General features: G+C 43.7%; 1 protein-coding gene across 1 annotated transcript in view; it reads left to right on the top strand.

Annotated features, from left to right (window-relative positions):
- Positions 1-20492, top strand: part of fat4 (FAT atypical cadherin 4) — a 126454-nt gene that overhangs the window by 55901 nt on the left and 50061 nt on the right. Inside the window, exons 2-4 of the mRNA XM_080774722.1 lie at positions 11306-11437; positions 17364-17625; positions 18747-19097. Coding sequence (XP_080630848.1) covers positions 11306-11437; positions 17364-17625; positions 18747-19097 — 745 coding nt within the window. The remainder of the gene's footprint in view (positions 1-11305; positions 11438-17363; positions 17626-18746; positions 19098-20492) is intronic.

Below are 20492 nucleotides of genomic sequence, written 5' to 3'. Positions count from 1 at the left end.
CGATAATACAAATAAAAAATATATATATTTTTCAATACTTGCCTAACGATGATGTCATTGGTGGATGGGTTTCTGAACTGCCCACAGCCCTCCTATGAGACACAGACTGAGAGGGGAAACAAACTTAATCATGACCATTAATGAGGACCAATTACATGAAGATTGATTGAAAAGTGGTCTTTTAACAATAATTTAACTCTTGACAGTTTACACTCGCAAGATTCAAAGATCAATAATGGTCCATTTGGTTACCAACTCCCCATCAAATGTAGCTGAAGACCACCTGAAACCGCCTCAAGGACCACTGGTTGAGAGCCACTGCTGTATAGAGCATCGCAGTCCCTCCCCCTTTCAGAACGACGAGGGCCCAGGAAATAATTCCCCATTCATTTCCCCCATAGTCTTTTAAAAAAGTATTTATTTAAAGACGGTTACGCCGCGGACAAAGCCAACTAGACTACATTTATACTATTGTAGCCCAGTGGCATATATGCCTGTAGTTCTATGTAAATCCACCAGGGACACTGTCACTTTAAGAGTGCCATGTTCTGGGGGTCAAGGGTTACACTGAAAAACGTCTTGAATAATAAGAAGCAACCTGTATTTGTGGGGATTCTTTGAGAAGATCTTGCTGGTAAAAATGCAATATTGCATTGTATATTTTCAGATACAAATGTAAACACATTCTTGATGCAGTATAGTATGAGTGTATTTCCAGATGATTAAGAATACATGTTGTTGATGGTTGCAGATTGTAAACAAGAGGTGAAAGCTGAACTAGCTATTATCAACTTTTTGTGTCTTTGTACTGTAAGTACTGCTTCTTTGTATTTCTATTTCTAATTCTACATTAAGTAAATTGCAAGGTTGATCTCTTTATAGAGGTTGTGAATGTAATGTGTTTCTCAGTGGAAAAGGGTGAATCTTGGGAGACCAGTGTTTGCTCAGTGTGTGAGTTGGCCATTCCTCATACACTGTTTGTGGTGAGTTTTAGGTTTAACTCACAATTAATGTCATTTTATGTTTGTTTCATTGAAATGGAATATCTCATTTCATTGTGGTATCTTTCCTCTTTGTTTTATGTAGATAGTGCCACTAACGTATTTTGTTTAGATTTATTTTATGTTACAGGCTTGCATGCCATATTTGCCAAACTGTGGCATTCTTTATACCAATAAGATACACCAACACCAACTTCTTGGGAAATAAAGAACCCCAATATATGTCTGTGTCCTGTGCCCTATTTGCCAGGTTACACTATTACAAGCTAAAAAGAGAGGAAAACTTTGCTCTTGCGCTCAGGTGTAGTTGCAGATCTCCAGGCACGCAGTTAAACGCGGAACATCTGCAAGAGCTGCAGTGCATCTTTGAGTGCGAAACTGTAATTTAGAGTGACAGTAAAAACTGTAATTTATAGGATAATAGCAAAGCATTCATTCCACAATTATGGCCTAATATGTTGGATATGGCAAACATCTTGAGCCTCAAAGATGTTTAAAATGTTTGAATGTTGGGGGAGAAAATTTGCTTCCTGGATTGACTGCAACTGCAAGGGAACTTAATGTAGCCACTACCAATATGCATGCATGAAAACAAACGGGTAGGTGGGTCACTTTGGGAACAAGATCTCTTTTGATCCTTTTTCCTGGCGCCAAACCTTCCTTGGCTCCCAACCACCTGGTTAATCATGTTGGAAGTGGGGCCTAATGATTTAATATTATAATCACTGCCAAACAGCATTACCGCCAGCTAATCATTTAACGTTGGACAAGCAGTTGTCGCAGATCAGACTGAAGCTATTTCATAATTAGGTCAAATCTAGACAGGGCCTGCAGTACTGCTGATGCTTTTTTTTTTTTTTTTTTCAATCAGATTTTTTTTTTCCTGTTTGATATCAATGAAAAAGCCACACGTCCTATACGGACCGGTCTAAATGGGTTCAATGGTAAGACCACTTTTTGAGAGGTTTGGGTTGTTTTCTTACCTTATTATGGGCAAACTATTCCATTCCATGAGTTATTTCGCTCCGTTGTGTTGTTTATTTGCAATTTAAGAAATAAAAATAGTCGCTCATTGACTTCCATTGTAACGGGGAAACAGCTCTCAAAGTCCCAGCCACAGACACTTTACACACTTCTTCAAAAGTGTCTCCCTCAAACACGTCCATTGTGTATGTTTTTAGTGACAAGCGGACGAGATCAAATCCATTTGTTTACATCCCCGTCGTTTCCAATAAGGAAGTGGTGTACAGTTTTGGTCCAATCAGATCGTTTTGCAACAGCAGTGATTTGGTCGGCGTAGGCATACCTACCGGATCTTCTTTCTACACAAATTAGTCAAAACAAGACAACATTTTTAATAAATAAATTTAAAAAATAAAACCGCATGAGTTTTCCTGATGTCATAAACTGTCAGAATCAGCTTTTGTTGCGTTCGTTTATGTGCTAAAAGAGTGACTTTGAGAGCTGTTTCCCCGCTACAATGGAAGTCAATGGACCCTATTTTTTATTTATTAAATTGCTAATAAACAACACAACGGGGCGAAATAACTCATGGAATGTAATAGTTTGCCCATAATAAGGTAAGAAAACAACCCAAACTTCTAAAGTGACCCTTTAAACGGATGCCGTTATACTCTTTAATGCCCACCTACCTACCTACCTACCTACCTACTGTACCTACCTATACTGTTCCTATACTGTCTGTCTGTCTGTCTGTCTGTCTGTCTGTCTTCTCTGTCTGTATCTTTCTCTCTCTCAAACCAGCTCCTGTCTTGAAAGAGACATGCCTTGTATCTGTATCCCATAGATTTAAGAGTTCTCTGTTAAAAATCCTGCTGGTTTCAAGGCCAAGCGGAGCCTGTTCGAAAGGATCTTCCACTCTTAAATATTCCTGACAGCTCTGGCACGCATGCATCTCTCCAACCCGCTGTTGGAAGAAAACAGTATAGTGGGCGCCCTGGTAACTCAACCACACCTCGTAGACACAGACCGATGCTGTAACAACAACGTCCTGGGTATTAGTCCAGCTCTTCACCTACCTAACAAACGTCTCATGTATTGATAACTGACGGGATCTATGCCTTTTGCTGTGAAGGTTTTCAGGTCCTATCAATATGTATGAGGTTCATTTTGATTAGAATATGCCATCACTATACATTTTTGGAGCGCTGAAAATATGTTTCCCATTGGCCACATGTTTTAAAGTAATTGAAATAATAACTAATTTAAGGTAATGGCAGAGAGGGAGTGAAAGAGAGAGAGAGAGGGAGAGGAGGGGGGAGGAGAGAGAAAGAGAGAGTGGCGTGATAAGACTCTAGACTCATGCAGAGCTGCCGGCTCCAAGATAGAGACCAGTCGTCGCCCGGCTCTGGTTATGGTCTCCTTCCATTTTTCAAGGAACCCTTAAAAAGAACAAATGGACTGATAAAAAGTAAATCAATTTTCTTCCTTCCATCTTCAAAGCATACTAGTTCACAAGCAGGCTAATTGTTTTGTTTTTCACCTTTAATCTCACGAGAAGCAGAAGTGCACCGCTTTTTGAAGTCTGCTTCTTGGTCCAGGCATACGGTAGCCTACACCATCATGTAATATAGGCTGTGCTCATTATGGATGATAGCTTTGAATTGCACTCTGGCTTCAGTCACATCCCAGCATTAAAGGGACACTTCACCCTTTTTGCTAAAAAGATATATATGTTAATGATGGTTAGAAGATTTAGAACACTTTCCTGGGGGGGTCTTTATGTGTGTAATATGTGGTTTTATATATTTTAGAGTTTATCAGTGAGCCTGCAGTGTCTTCCTGGACTACAATTCCCATAATGCTTTGGTGCACTGCTCTTCCTTGTGGATAGAGGGAGGGCTGTCTTACTGAGACAACATGAAGTCCAGGAAGTAAGTGAACCCATGTGTCCATGACGCTACATACTAATTCCTACACGGGTTGTGTCTATAACCACGCCCCCGGGCAAGTTAAGTTCACTGAGGTTAAGGTTAGGGTTAGGTTTAGGTATAGTTTTCTTGAGTTTAGGGTTAGGGTTAGGTATAGTTTTACTGAGGTTAAGGTTAGGGTTAGGGTTAGGCTGTCAATCACAGCGACTGGCCCATCACAGCACGTTGACTGCACAACCCGTGTAGGCTTTGATATGTTCCGTCCATGACATCAGAGACACTGGGCTCACTGCTAAAATCTAAAATATCTAAAAGTGAAAATGTTCTAACCCTTCTACTCTTCTACTCTTCATTAACATATTTTTGTTTTTGCAAAAAGGGTGAAGTTTCCCTTTAACTGTAGGCTGATCTCGCATACATTAAGGCCTAATTATAATGTTCTCCTTGGCTTAGATCTCCCAGGTATGAACAACGGTCTGTGTGTGTGTGTGTGTGTGCGCGTGTGAGTGTGCGTGTGGGGGGGTTGAATACAGCTGTTTACAGTGCAGATGAACGCCAGCCTGCACCTCTCTCATGGCCCAGATACAGTATAATGGGACTCATTCGAGACGCTTTGTTTGCAGTCCTCCCATCATGTGCAGCGGGTGGTGGATGTCAAACGGACCCACTGTAGAACCTCTGCAAAACCAATGGCCCTGGTCAGGTCCAGATGACCCGGTGTGTTATTGGTTCTGCCGGATTATATATCCCAGCAGAAGCAGCTCGCACACTCGCCAGGGAAGCCTCGCTTGGCGAGGGGGCTCGCTGGGGGCTTGGAGGGGCCTGCTGTAGACAAACAATCTTTTAACAGTTGGCGAAGTGCTCCTCAGAGAGGACACTGATCCCCCTTTATTAAAACCACTTGTCGGCCATTGTCTGTCTCTATACTACCCCCCCTCTCTCTTTCTGTCGTTCAATCCTTCCGTCTCTCTCTCTCTCTCTCTCTCTCTCTCTCTCTACCCCTGTGTTGGTTACATAAGGCGGAGGTGCTTCGTGATCGTTTGCAGGCTCTCCTGTTTTGTTTAGTTTTGTCTGTCTCTCTCCCTTTCTCTCTCTCTCTCTCTATCTCTCTCTCTCTCTCGCTCTCTTTTCTACTGGAGAAGATTTTGGGGTTGGGTGGTGGGGGGTGAACTTGAGGGGGGTTAGGATCCGTATCCTGACTTCTCGCTCGCACAGTGTGTTGGGGTTTTGGCGAGTGTCCAGCTTTGTCTGACTCTTTTTTTTTCGCGGGCACATTCCCGGTCTGCGGCACGCTGGGATTCCTGTCTCTCTGGAGTGCGCGTGCACTGCCCAGTCTAAAGGACTGCATGCGGTCCAGAGATGGATTGCACTGCAGGCAGTTGTTTGACAAATCATGCCAGTCGTGATTGCATACGTGTTGTAAAAAAAAATGTATTTAAGAAAAGGACATAAAAAAAAAGCCAAAAGGGTTGAATAATTTATACTGGCCTGTCGCCTTTATTATTATTTACCTACATTTTCCTTTTGTTCTCAACAGACGGGAGCCAAGATGGCACTTATAGCCGTGCGCTTGACCCAGCAAGCCCACAGGTTCTTAAGCTAACATGACTATAAATCTGCAGCACAAGAGTCTCGGACGTTACGTCCAAACATTCAAATGAACACGAGGAGAGGTGGAAGGGAAAGTGAAGATAAAGTGAAATAAAGATGGTCTTTGTCTGAGAGTCTGGGGAGTTGCGAGGAAATGAATTATGTCGAATGTGCCGTTATATCACCCCAGTCCCACTTTACATTTCTCTTACATAGCAGGGCATTCATCAGACGTGCACAGGATTGTGCCATACGGTTTTCAGATTAAGGCAAAGGCAAACACAGAGACAGAGCCTGGGCTTTCTCTAGACAGTCAGCAATCTATTTCCAAAGTTGCGCGGATGACAGATCCCTGCACCGCCTCTTAAATAGCACAGAGTATGATTTTTTTCCCCCAACAAGAATAGAGTTAGCTATAGCCTGATGAAACACTGGGAGATCGATTCATCCAGTTTTGAGATGCCTGTTGGTTATTAGCTGGGACGTCCTTACTGACCTCTGCTGTGATGGGCGTGGCGCTCGGAAGCGTTCACAGTCACCGCGGTTAGAAGGGATGTAACCTCTCCGTCTGGAGAGTGAATATGAGAAGGCTCGGCCATGACTCTTCATCTCTCCTCTCTGTCTTTTTGGGGAAACATGGGCAATTGGAGCCTTCATGCTTTTTGGGGCTTCTGCTGTGGAATACTTTGTTGACAGCCAAAGTAGTACCAGCCTTTCCCACTGCTCCTCAAAGACGGCTACTTTGGATTTACGCAAGGCCCATCAACGTGCTTGCTAAAACGTAATCGTAGATAAGCATCGTTGTGTTGTAAACAACCCATGCATTTAAGGCTTGGACTGGATTTTCTTGATATATATGGGGGTTCTTTTGGGGGGGAGGGGGGGGGGGGTTACCTCAAAATTAATGGAATCACCACATGTTTCATAGGTTATAGAATCGACTCCCCTTTTCTGGCATTGCAAAAGATCTTTTGTACTTTTAAGCTTTTTCATTTTGCGCCAAGGCCTGAGTAATTTCTCTAAACAATGTCTGATTTTGGCTGTATTTTATGATGAAGTGTTATGTGGAACAGGTTTGTGATCCCAGTTTTTGACACATTAGGTCCAAGTTGGGGTTGTGTGTACACCACAGCGGGAAAAAAACATATTATAGACCAACCAAAGTGGAATTGTTCAATTTCAGAGGCCAGGCATAATGAGAGCTGGAAGCTGGTGCTTACCTCGAACCTTGACCCCAAGTCGTCAACAGCATCTAATGGGATATGTAATCATTTTTTAGATGATTATTCCCTGCATGTGGCGGCGCCCTCGTCCAGTTTTTGTATGATTTGCAGTGAGCTTTATTGTCCAACTGTTGCATCAGTCAGGTCAGTTTTTTTGGGAGCTAACCATTATAGCTTAGATAATGATGTGAATTTGTATCCCGTGCAGAGATTGTAGCCGTGCACTGTATTACTCATCGTTAATGCACAACAGTGTTCACTTAATTAATCACTCTGTCCACTGGTCGGAAAAAGAAGACTGACTCACTAACTCTGAATAAATGTGCGACCTGCAACCTTTGTTTCTGTGCCGTGTATTTGGTAGAACTACAAGTATGACACACTAGAGGGTGGTGGTGGTTGGGGGGTTACAAATGTCTCCTTTTGCTAACTTCCATCTCCTAAAACATGAAGATAATAAAAAGGGAAAAAGTTGTGTTCTCCTGCAGTCCAGACACAGCTGTAACCAGATCACCAATGCAGACTGAAGTAACGCACCAGGGTGGACTGGATAAACTATTTTGGCACCTTAAAAGAACAGGGGGATGGGGCGGGGGAGGGGGGGGGGTGTCTGTTGCTTAGCGTGGTAGCAGAAAATGTCTGTCTCTGGTTTCACTGCTTCAGGAGAATCTTCTTTGTCTTTGAGATGGCACCACTTACACTTTGGAAGGGCATGCATTTATGAAAGTTGAACGGATTTGAAAAGAGAAAGCAATGTGAGAGAGCCGGGGGGGGGGGGACAGATTGCATGACATCTGAGTCATACCCCTCACGGACACATCTATCACAGCATCTTAAACAGATTAGCGACTAGATCAATGCGTCACGTCTTCTTAGCCATTTAAGAGCTTATCTTAGATCTTTTAATTTCTCAGTCATTTTTTATCCTCGTTTAAAGTGCACGTGTAGCCTGTGTGTGTGCTTCTGCGCGTCCAACGTTTATCGTGCGGAGCACATTTTGGCGTCCCAACGATCGAAAACCAAGCTACACCAAAATGCACTTTGAATGGACGTGACGTCCGAGGATAATACTCCTTGCTATTTCTGAGATCAGGATAATCTCCCATCACTTAAGGTATGGTAATGGACAGCGGTCAGGAACCGCTTGGCACGTGAATCATTCATACCGCCCCCATAAATAATAGAACCCTGGCAGCCCGTTAGCAGTGAGCTTGCAACTTGAAACAGCAGTCCAGTGAAACACAATCTTTTAGCGTGTAAACTAATGTGTTTCACCTGCCCTGGCTAGGGCGTCCGGGGCGGGTCCTGGGTCCTGCGTGTGCCCTGGAGAAATGCCACGGAACCAAAGCTCCTCTCCCCTCCGTCTCTCCCCGCGAACTGCTCTTCGCTCCCTCCGTCTCCGCTTCCTCTTCCTCCGATTAATTTTTCACCGCAGCTCTTTGATATGACTCCTGTCCCGCGGGAGCCTGGGTAATGCAAACTGGAAGACGGAAGACATAATTATTTCTCAAAACTTGCACTTCTGCCCTAATTAGTTCCTCTTCAGAAGTGGGCCTTGCATTATTTACACATCAAGCGGGGTGGGGGGGGGGGGGAGACACACACACACACACACACACACACACACACACACATATGGGCGGGAGATAAATATTCATTGTTTGTTGACTAGGGTCCCTGCAGGGCTCGGGCCCGGAGTCGAGTCGAAAGCCCAAGTTGGTGTGACCTGTTTATGCGGCGCATGTGCCACTGCCTACTGTAATCGGTTCTGTTTCTGCCGCGATGGTTGTGACTATAGGGTTGGATTTGGGGTATTGATATCACCCCCTCTGTTCATTCATTTTTATCTCTGCCTCTGATCAGACTGAATTAAAATACATGGGAACTTTTGGGAATATAGACTGATAATCATTTATTTTTGTTTGATAGCCACACTTTCCACATTTTAAACACCCAAGAGAGTCAGAATCATGGTTGAACTTGGTCATGGTTGGTGCAGTGGCCCCATAATGCAAAGCATCATAGGTTCCATCCCATTGTCCAGCATGTCCACACTGCAGTTTATCTTTCCAAGACTATACTACTTCAGCCATCTCTCTGAACATGCAGTGTTTTCTTTATTTTGATCTACTATTTTGATGAAGTCAGAAAGTAAGACAGTGGCAGTCGTGAGGAAAGAGCTCCAGGCTGCATTTTGTGGGGACACAGGACGGCATTTTTACCGTTAATAATGGCCAAAGTATGAATAGACTGCTATAGTACTGTATCTGCAGGTCTGCCAAACCCCATCCCCCCACCTCGGAGGTCTTATGGCCTTGAGGCCCATTGTCTGCCCTGTAAATATCTTACTCAGGTTGGTTGAAAAGGAAAACAAAACAGTCACCCATTGTGGAACGTTCCACAGCTGTTCTGTTTTTATTCCTGTTAGACTCAGCATGACGTGCAATGCCGCTGTACCAGAACAGTAGAACCGCCTGGCCAAGGCCGCCACGGTGATTACTAGGGCTGTAACCATAATAATATCTTTTTTTATCGATATGTAAATATCGTATCGTTTGACTTTGTATGATATCGTTTTGTAATAAAAATAATCAGTATCGAATCGTTTTGCAATGGAAATAAATTCAAATAATCAATTTTAAGTACTTCACGTGCATTGTATTTAGCAATTTTAAGAAGAAAAAGGATAAAGATGGGTTTAATTACCTTTCCATTCCAATCTAGCTATACAATTGGTCTATCGAAAAATGTGTGTATTCTCTGTGTTCATGTCAAGGCGTGGGTTTGTCCACATGTGTTCAAATTCAATATCCATATATTTGGCAGAGAATCACTGTGTTTACTTATTTATATCCATAATAATACATATTTACTTTTAAAAACCTGCACTGTACGACAAGTTTCACACATAATGTTTCTGCTGAATAGTTACTGTATCAATTTCAAATTATTGAATCGTATCGTATGGCCATAATGAACAAATATCGTCCATGTATCGTCAACCATGTACGTATCGTATCGCTGTTAAAATGTACCCCTAGTGTTTTCCATAATCACTGTTCACAGTGATGGAGACTCCATCGCCTGATAATTTAAACAAATTAATTTAGGACTGAGGCCAGGTTCTACAAAATGTCTTCTAAATCATGATAGTTTTCTGAAAAACCTAATCTTTCTATGTCAGTGATTCTCAAACTATTTCATGTCAAGGACCGCAAAGACTATATGTAATTGGCCGCCGACCCCCATCTGAAAATAATGTTGTTCCAGGGATCCCCAGAAGCAAAGATATGAGTTAAAAACATTCACTGTGAAAGAATATACAGTATATTAAAAAATGTGCGGCACATTTTCACGATTTTCCAAAAATAGCAGATCTACGAGCTTGTAGATCTGCTGGTGGTTAAACGCTAAAGTGGCACAGATGCATTCCCGTCCTAAATGGGTTGAACGCGGCTTCTCCATATTTACAGAAGCAACAAACAACAGAATGTGGGGCAAAATATGTCTGTTATGATTCAAAATCGAGCCGTGTTTACCGTCTTTGAAATATATATTTGGGTTAGAGGATGAGATGGGGGGTGGATCACATTTTAAGTGGTGGGATATGTGTGGAAATGTAACATTGCCAGGCTAGACGGGGAACATCTGACACCGCAAATGTCTGCCTCACTCTCACTGTCTCGAGCTCTGCCGCTTTCCCCCCAGACATTTGCATAGCTCTGTACCGTAGCCGGTCCTGTTCTACTTACACTGGAGGTCCTGCTTGGCTCAGTGGCTGGAGGGTAGTCGTCGGTTTGGATTCCCACTTGGGATCACATTGTCTGGAACGCTACACACAACTAGTGAGATGCACACAGTACAATCCTCAGAGAGTGTACACATGTAACCAAATGGCTCCTTACGATTTAAACCCTGAGTTAGAAATGGATTTGAAAATATGGGGAAGCAAACCATTGACCCTCTCTCTCATGTGATAAAGAGTGAAGAATGATATGCTTGAAGCATGCCGTTCTAACTCCGACATTGAAAATGAGTTTGTGACACCCAAATTGTCTGCAACGTCACATACTGTACTGCAGAGTGAGCACAGAGACAGCTGTTTCCCTTAGGTCAAAACATAATGTACATTTTCCATAGTTGTGCTTATCTCACACAATTTTACATTAAGCTGAGCCAAATGGTTAGAATGCTTTAAGGTCCCTGATTACCTGCCTGTGTACAATCAACAAGTGTGATCATTTTCCAGAACTTAACGAGGATATAAGAGTCAGAAGGGATTTCATGGGAGTCTCGCTTCTTGAATAAAACTTTAAGACAAGCAAGCATATACTGTAGGTCTTATTCTGATAATAGATATGTTCTCCACTAGTATATAGTCTCCAGTCTGGACCAGCTGCAGTGGCCTTGTGGTTAGAGTGTCCACACTGGGACTGGGAGGTCGGGCTTCGATCCCCGGCCGGTTCATACAATTTTTGTTTATTTTGGTTAACTTAGCGGGTCTAGCAGGCAAATTTTGACATGGGATTTTTTGTTGAAACGTTTATGAATTCTCCCCTGTCTCTCTCTCTCTCTCTCTCTGTCTCCCCCCAACCCATAGGTGGAGATCACGCTTCAGGATGTCAACGACAACCCACCTGTTTTCCCCAACGATATTCTGGACGTGACCATCGAGGAGAACATCGGAGACGGCTACAAGATAATGCAGCTAACAGCCACGGATGCAGACGAGGTACCGTGGCTGCTGCACTGCTCCGTCCTAACATTATGTCAATATGCTTATAGCCTTTCACTCACAAGGCACCTAGAGTAAATTAACCAAAAATTACTTTTAGATCTGCACGTGACGTGAACCTTGCTTGGGTTCACATCGATACGTTATATTATAGTTATTTGTGCAGGATTTGAGTCCAAATATTGTCAATAATAGATATCTCTGATATTGCGTTTGTGATCAAGGAACTGGAAGTACAGATTATTATCATTTTTATATATCATTTATGTGCTAATTGTGTGATTCTGACAAGAGGAGCAACAGATAAAGTCGATTGTATATCATGGACAGGTTGGTGGCGCTATAAGGTTCAACAAGATGTCACTACATAGTGCACAATGGAGGTCACAAGCAGGCCGTATCATACTAACCTGTTCCTCTCCGCTACGTCAATATTGATGCCACATCATAATGGTTGTTGTTGTTGTAGTAGTTGCCCTTGACATACACTATAGGAAGGACTTTCTTCTTCACTATTTCACTTTAATCTCTCTTTCTCTCTCTGTCCCGTTCTCTCTTTCACTCGTGCGTGCGCAAACACACAGACTGCACGCACGCACGCACACAGAGAGAGAGAGAGAGAGAGAGTCCCATAGTATCTTGTGTTTTGACATAACTCAAGGCATGTAAAGGCCATGGTGTCATCGCGGAGCGACATGCAGCGCAAGCGGACTAGTGATTGATTTATTTTTTGCTGGATAATCCCTCTGCGGCCCCCGTAGTTCACATTACATCACTGGGCATCACCCTCAATTACCAATCCATCCCCCCTCCATATTTCCATACTATTTAGGCAGGAGGATGTGGACGTGAAATCGTGCAGTGAGTGAGAAGCAGGCCTATACTACCCCCCTCCCTCTCCAAGGTCTGCGGTACCTTAGCCCAATGCCAAACGACACAATGGGAAGCGAGTGGAAAGAAAGTCAGGCCATAGAGGAGGAAGATTAGTGTGAGAGAGGGAATATGGAATCAAACTTAATGTTAACTTATGAGGCCACACGTCTTTTATTGCGCAGCTGTTGCCTCACCCCTACGCTTAGGTCTCAATGTGAGAAAAACTCCACGTAGTCCAATTTTGTCCGTTTTCTCTTTTATCAAAATTGTATATTGACTGTAAATCTTCGGCCTGGAATCAAGTCAGTATTTTCAATAAGGGGATTTTAAGGACATTGATTACTTTTTTTTTTGTTGCTCCAATGCCAGAGACCTCAAGACTTTGATCTTGAAAGGTTTAACATGTGGTGGTGAAATCAAACTGAGCAGTGTTTCTTTCACTGTCGTTCCCTTTTTCCTCACGTTTGACTTTTGAGGGGCACGTCTGTGTGAGCTGTGTTCCACAACTCAAAAGGTGAATGTTATACTTTCACACGCACATTATCTAGACTTCAGGACTAGACTACAATAATTGGATTTATTTGCTAATATCTAGTAGATGATGATGAAGGTCAAACAATAACCCTTTGTTGAGGGGAAGTAGCATGCTGCCCGCAGTGGGACTAAGACATGCAAAAAAGAAAAGCCGTACAAGACCTAAAAAATAGAATCTAGCGGTGTCTTTGGAGAATTACAGGTTATAGATGTTTATCCCAAACACTGCCATGAATAGGGTCGCTAAATAGGAGCCTGTGTTTCATTCCAGCTCCTGCGCTCAGAGCCAGGCAGAAGTCCGGCCAACACTTTGCCCACATCCTAACGCAGGAAACTTAAGTTGCGCTGACACTAAGCGTACGGAACGCACTGGAGCCCTCGCTGAGAGAAAGCCACATGTGTGAGCCAGAGCTGGAGTAGCCAAGAGTGCAAGCTGTTGGCCAGCTGACTGGCTGAATTCAGACATCATAATGATCCCATCCAATTTAACAGTGCTACATGTGGGATTCATGTGTGAGGGTATTAAAATGCTGTTTCTTAGCATCCGTTTTTCGCTACACCCATTTCCACCCCAAAGAAGGAAAAGGTTGCGTACGGGTTAAAAGAAAAGAGATTGCTCTCTTGTTGTTTTATTTCTTTCCCCCCATAATGCGGGCTAGGTCGGACTCTCTCTGAAAAATGTTTCTCACCTCATTTTGAAAAGAAATACACTACCTTTTGTGCTTTTGTAGAGAACGCGAACATTTTATTAACGTGGTGACCTAATGTGGAAAACACTCTGCAGGTAAAGCTCTCTTAATGAAGAAAAGTTCAACAATGGGTGTTTTTTTGGAGAGGCCTCCAAAAAGTAACCTCAGCCTGACATTGAGCAGTAATGTGTTCCAGAGACACACAGCTCTTGTAAGCGGCGGCGTATCATGCACTCCTCTCTTCGCTTTCGTTCCTAACGGCCGCCATTTCTAAGGCATATGAACGTGTTCCGAGCGGATTTACACCGCGACAGTCGAGCTGAGACATTACCGCGTTTCTTGAAGGGTTCATCTGGAGGGCCTCGGTGACAACAAGCTGTTTGCGTTATGATTCGCCTCGCCTGCTCAGCTCAACGTTGCATTCCGGAAGCGCTAGAATCCCCGGCGGCGCTGTCTGCTTCGCACCTCTCCGCTCCTCATAGGAACTGCCTGCTCCCAAAAACCACTCGTCTGCTAAATGACTTTCCTTCTGTTCCTCGAGTCTGCTGCTCTGTGGAAGTCTGCTGTTTAATTGGTCAACCCGCCCACACGCCACACAACCCCCCCACCCCCTGCCCCACACACACCCCCTTAATGACAATGTCTTCGGAGGGCCGTAAAGTAGTCTTTAGCGAAGGTCAAGGGAGCGGTCAGTGTTGGTTAACTTACAGTATGTGTGTGCACGCACGCATGGTCATTCTTGCGGCGCACATGCCTGATTGTGTGCACGCACGCACATTAAGAAAAGTGTTGAACGGCGGGCCACGATGGGAGGACCCCCTACTCTGTCTCTCTCCCTCCCACCTCTCTCATGCTCTGCTTTTGAACCCTATCAGAAAAATTAATTGGCAAACTGCGGGTGTTGGATTCCGGGCCGCAGCCCAGGTGGCTGATGGGATTGCCAGACGTGGAACTCCTGATTGATGACAGCGGGGTCCTTAGATGAGCAGAGGCTTGCTCCGTCCGTCCTCCCAATCTCCCTGCGCCTCCCCTTTTACTAGGTCTGGATCTATGAGCGTGTCTCTGCTAATGCAATGAGAGAGAAGGAGAGAGAGAGAGAGAGAGAGAGGCAAGGTCAAAATGGCATCATAAAACTAGCAGTGATGGGAAAGAGATAAGGAGTCAGACATGAACTTGGGTCTCTTAATATGTACTCCATCTAGAGGTCGTTGGAGACGAACACTGTGCTCAGCATGGCTGGTTGGTTCATTATCTTTGCAGTGTCTCTCATTGTGTCTATTTAAAGGAATGGGACTGTTTTAGAGAACGATATTGTGAAATATTTTAACCGCACGGACGTGTCCCTATTCTGGGGGGTGAATATTTGGCAGAAATAGCATAGCAACGAGATCAGCTTGTAGATCAGTTATTTTTGTCAGAGAGATTTGATGTAGAGGGATTAAAAGGATGGGAACTAGTATACTAGCATCCAACTTCCATTCATGATGGACAGAATGTATTTGGTATGTATACCAATACCAAATTTGGAATTTGGAATGTATTTTAGTTCTCCGATCGATTCACTACATGAACATAAACACTTTTTATTTATGCATAATGTGATGTATCCTCAGTACTGTACCTACAACCAATAAAGGAATATATTAAGATATTCCGCAGGTATAGAAAGCACTTAATGCAAAGCACATTGAATAAGCCTTGCCATTGTCCTGCCACGATCAAAAAGCAGCCCAGACTTCACGGGTAGCTGAAAGAGCCACATTTAGCTTTAGCTCTTTACCAGCTGTAACTTAAAGCCTTCGCTTCATCTCGGTGAATAGCCGCAGCTTTTGATGTGCCATTTTTGCTCTTCGGCGAAAGACATGGGCAGAGACAGTTGTCTGATGTTTCTCAGGATGCTATTGTGCCCAGGACAAACATAAATGTCAACTTCTGTCATCGGGCTTATTCAGTTGTCATATCGCATTCGGTTCTCCTCTCTTATTCCAAAGCCCCTGCTTTAGCTTCCACATGTGTCCTGGCGGTTGTACTTGTCCAAAGTACCGGGGGATCTATTAGTTGCCTTTATAGAGGAACACTATAGCCTGTACAAGTTCAAAGACTAAGAGGGAGCCCCATGAGAATATAACCATTCAGCTGCTGTGTTGATGTTTCCTTTCTCTCCCTAGTCCATTACGCTACCTAGATAAGACTTCTTACTACTACAGAATATGAATATGTTTTTAATTAGTTTCAACTCATTTCACCTTTTAGGATGTCCTCATTTCACTTCACCTACATTATTAGCCAAAAACATCGCGGGCCAGAGTTTTTGTTGCTTCAAAGACATTTTCATCTTAGAATGCGCAGTTCAGTGGAGTTGAAAATCTAGTGTTGTAATCACACAGCACTGTTCCTGCATGTCATTACTGCATTATGGTTTCATCATGCCTCAGACAATTGCACTAGTAAAGCAAACAGGACACAATGAATCGCATAATGCAAATGCATTCTGGACAGGAACCCATTTTGGTGTTTTAAGCATTATGTTTTACTTTAGCTATTGAAAAATAGCAGACCTACAAGCTTGTGCTGGTAGATCTGCTGTTTTAGAAAAATCGTGAAAATGTGGCACAAATCTTTCAATATATTCTTTCAGAGTGAACGTTTTTACCTCAAATCTTTGCTTCTTGGGGTCCCTGGAACAACATATTTTCAGATGGGGGTCGGCGGCCAATTACATATAATGTTTGGGGTCCTTGACATGAAAAAGGTTGAGCACCACTGACATAGAAACAGAGGTTTCTCAGAAAACTAAGAATCTGCCTAAATGAGTTAAAGAGTGTCTTGAACAGAGAAGTGTGTCATTCATCCGGGGCTGATAGGTAGCCCACTCTGAGGACATGACACTCGCTAACATGGTGTAACTTTGATCTTGTGATATCCCATGATGCTGCTGGACAACCCGTGGCTCTTGAGAGTTCACATCTGAGGCAGCGCTGTCAGGAAACAAGTTAAACTTATTGTCCTGTGTTTCGCCATGTAGCCTGAGAACTTGGACGAAACTGTTTTTTTTTAAGCTTTGGTTTTGGTTTGCTGCCTGAGAGATAGAGTTGGGTCACTTTGAAACAATGAATGTGTGTAAACCCGGCAAGCACTGACTCACCGTTCCTCCTCGATGTTACGTTTATGGTTTTTATCTTGTAAACATGCACATTTGACCATGCAAAATCCTTTGAGGTAAGGTTGTTACAGTACTTCCTCTGAGTCAGGCGCTCAAATATCAAACAATGATGAAACGTACTGAACTGTGACTCTCTTCTTTTATGATTACCATGATTTTGAGTGGTGCAACCACTGTCTCCTATAGACAGCTATGTGTGTCCCTGGGTCCCTGGCTGTGTCCCTGGCTCGCTGTGTCCGATCACGAAACACGCACGCACGCACGCACGCACACACACACACACACACACACACACACACACACACACACACACACACACACACACACACACACACACACACACACACACATTATTAACTGTATATATGATGATTTCGGGTGTGACAGTACAGTACAGTACAGTACAGTACAGTACAGTACAGTACAGTACAGTACAGTACAGTACAGTACAGTACAGTACAGTACAGTACAGTACAGTACAGGGACCCCCACATGGTAAATCTGTCATTTCTCAACCATTTCGGAGGCGGGCGGCTCGCCGGAACCAGGCCGGCCCCCTGGGCACTTTCCTGGGGATCTGGATGTCCCGGGGACCCCCCGGGACCCCCACGCGGGACGAGAGTGTCTTTTGGCTATTTATCAGCTCCTCCCTCCATTTCTTCAGGGTCCCAACGCCCTCGTGACGTACACTATCATCAGCGGGGCGGAGGAGAGCTTTCGGATCGACCCCGAGTCGGGTGACCTGATCGCCACCAAGAAGCTGGACCGGGAGCGCCGCTCCAAGTACTCCCTCCTGGTGCGCGCCGACGACGGGAAGCAGTCGTCGGACATGAGGCTGAACATCACCGTCAGCGACGTCAACGACCACACCCCCAGGTTCTCGCGTGGAACGTACTCCTTCGACATCCTGGAAGACACCACGCCGGGTAAGGACTCACGCCAGTGTGCGAGTGACGCCAAGTATAAATACTGCAATGTAGATGTACTCCGTTAAAAGTAGAAGTCCCGTATAAAAAATGTACTCAAGAAAAAGTTCAAAATGTGTACAAAATCTTTTGAAAATAGCGGATCTACAAGCGAACTTGCGATGCGCCGAAATGTATATTGTTGGAGTGCTTAATGTATGATTTTAATCAAAATTAAAATCTCCAAAGTAACTATAAAGTTTTCAAATAATTGTAGTGGAGTAAAAGTTAAAATTTTGGCTCTGAGATGTAGTGGAGTGGAGTGGAGTAGAAGAAGTAAAATTATTGGAAATTGGAAATACTCAAGTAAAGTACAAATACCTCACAATTGTACTAAAGTACAGTACTTAAGTAAATGTACTTACTTAGTTACTTTCCACCACTGCCGTCCGTGAAGCATAATCGTCGCTGTCGCGGGCAGAAACCTTGTATCTGGGCAGAAACCTTGTATCTGGGCAGAAACCTTGTATCTGGGCAGAAACCTTGTATCTGGGCAGAAACCTTGTATCTGGGCAGAAACCTTGTATCGCCACATTTCAGCTTTCATGTTTGCTTGTTTTTTTTCTTTCATAAACCAATGCCCTACTCCAGTGCTTTTCAACCTTTTTCATATCAAGGCCCATTATTCTTTCAGCATTTAAGCCACGGACCATGACATTTAGACCTGCTGACCCAAAACCAAAGACTTTTGTTATAGGATTTTGTCCAAATTCCATTGTGTAATTATGTAGACTTCTTTTAAATTAAGTAATGCAGATGTTTAACAATGACTTAACTCTTGAGAGCGTAAAATGAAACCAAAATGGACCCATAAGATCCATTTGGGTTCATTTTACACTCTCAAAAGTAAAATAACTAATAAGGGTCCATTTGGTTCAAACTCTCCATCATTTAGCTGAGGACCACCTGGAACCCCCTCAAGGACCACTGGTTGAAAACCTGGCAGCTAATGTTATGTATCATTTGGCCACACCGCTTTCCCGGTAGAGAACTAACATACAGCCAGAAATGTAGTGTAGTGTTTAAAAAACAAAATAGAGATACCATTTTAATGTTACTGGTGCAACTGTGTCCCCATGAAGGCTCCATCGTGGCGGCCATCTTGGCCAGCGACTCCGACTCGGGCGCGAATGGGGAGATCACCTACGCGGTGGACGAGGACGACGAGGACGAGACCTTCCTCCTGAACGCGGTAACGGGCGTGTTCAACGTGACGCGCCCGCTGGACTACGAGGCCCAGCAGTACTACGTGCTGACGGTGAAGGCGCGGGACGGCGGCGGCCAGGCCGGCGCCGTGCGCGTCTACTTCAACGTCCTGGATGTGAACGACAACCCGCCCGCGTTCAACGCCACGGCGTACAGCGCCTCCGTCTCGGAGAGCCTGCCCCCGGGCTCCAGCATTGTCACCGTGGGAGCCAGCGATGCCGACGATGGTACGTACCAGAGCCATAGAGAGTAAGACAGAGTTACAAACAACTCCGTTCACTTCATGGGGCCAGTCCAATGGCGGCTCTTCTACATAGACTTCTATTGGCGAAGAGAATTGCGAAGAGTGACAATGTCCTGGACCGGAAGTTGGCAGAATGCACTGGACTCGGGGTACAGCCCGGCCGTTTTTTTGTAATAGTACAACATAAAAATTATAGAGACTTTAGTTGTCACTGTACAATACTTTAAAACAGTTGTCATGTTGCACACATGCCTAAAATTGCTGATATTTGTGCCGTCCTTGTTGAAAACGATGTATTTCAAACTCCATCTTGTCACTCTCCAGGCTGCATGAAAAACACGCCCAAAATGGGTTAATATATGTTTTATATATATATTTTTTAATATTTAACTAAAATGTTATAATTGAGGTCAATGGGGCTGCGATCGTGCTGAAACTTTTCCCTAATGGTGAAGACATTGGTCATAGATACAATAAGTCATAGACAAATGATGTCATAGACAAATGATGCCACAGGTTGACCACATGTCGTTTTTATGTGGATCCCAAGATCCACATAATTGACTAGTTAATTTGTTTGTTTGTTTTGTGTATTCATTTATTTATTAATATATTTACTGACTGACTGACTGACTGACTGACTGACTGACTGACTGACTGACGGACTTACTTACTGTACTTACTTACTTACTTACTTACTTACTTACTCACACATGTGAAACACCACAACAAGGTTCCACCATTACATGTTACTACAAACAGACATGAGAGGGTTAGCAGTCACAGTTACAGTAACTGGACAGTGTGGTGATGGAATATCCCATAAACTGTGAGCATTTATACAACATGTGACATAATTATACAATTTATTGTCATAGTCCATAAATCAGTTGTGTGAAAGGTCCTAATTTAATGTTGGGCTGTCACTTTGTTATGACAGTTGGATATAGAGTAGCAATTAAACCTACATATATATTATTATTATATTTTCCCATGTCATGCATGAGTGATTCGACAAAATTACAACATCCCTTTGAGCATGCGATTAAATGGATTAAGATATCTCTCGATATCAGGTGGTGTGGCCATGTTTCTCAAGTGCCGGATGGCATTTTAACAGTCCCTGCTACTCTTTCCTACTGTAATTACCACTTCAAGCAGACCTAATGTGGTTATTGTGACCTACATTCCTGGGAAATACACTCAACCCCAGTCTGTCTTGGTTCTCGCTGGCGTCCGGGCAGTCTGACCATGTCCCAGACTCGCAGATATAACCTCCGCTTCTCACTGTCAAAATAACGCACTGCCATTGTTAGCACTTCCTAAGTCCCGGACCCTTGACCCCCAGACTTTGTCTGTGGATGTTGCGGCCGTAAAG

This window comes from Protomyctophum bolini (assembly GCF_963924005.1).
Source record: "Protomyctophum bolini genome assembly, chromosome: 10".
NCBI classification, from domain to species: domain Eukaryota; kingdom Metazoa; phylum Chordata; class Actinopteri; order Myctophiformes; family Myctophidae; genus Protomyctophum; species Protomyctophum bolini.
The sequence above is the reverse complement of the archived record's forward strand: the minus strand, read 5'-3'. Positions and strand labels throughout refer to the sequence as shown.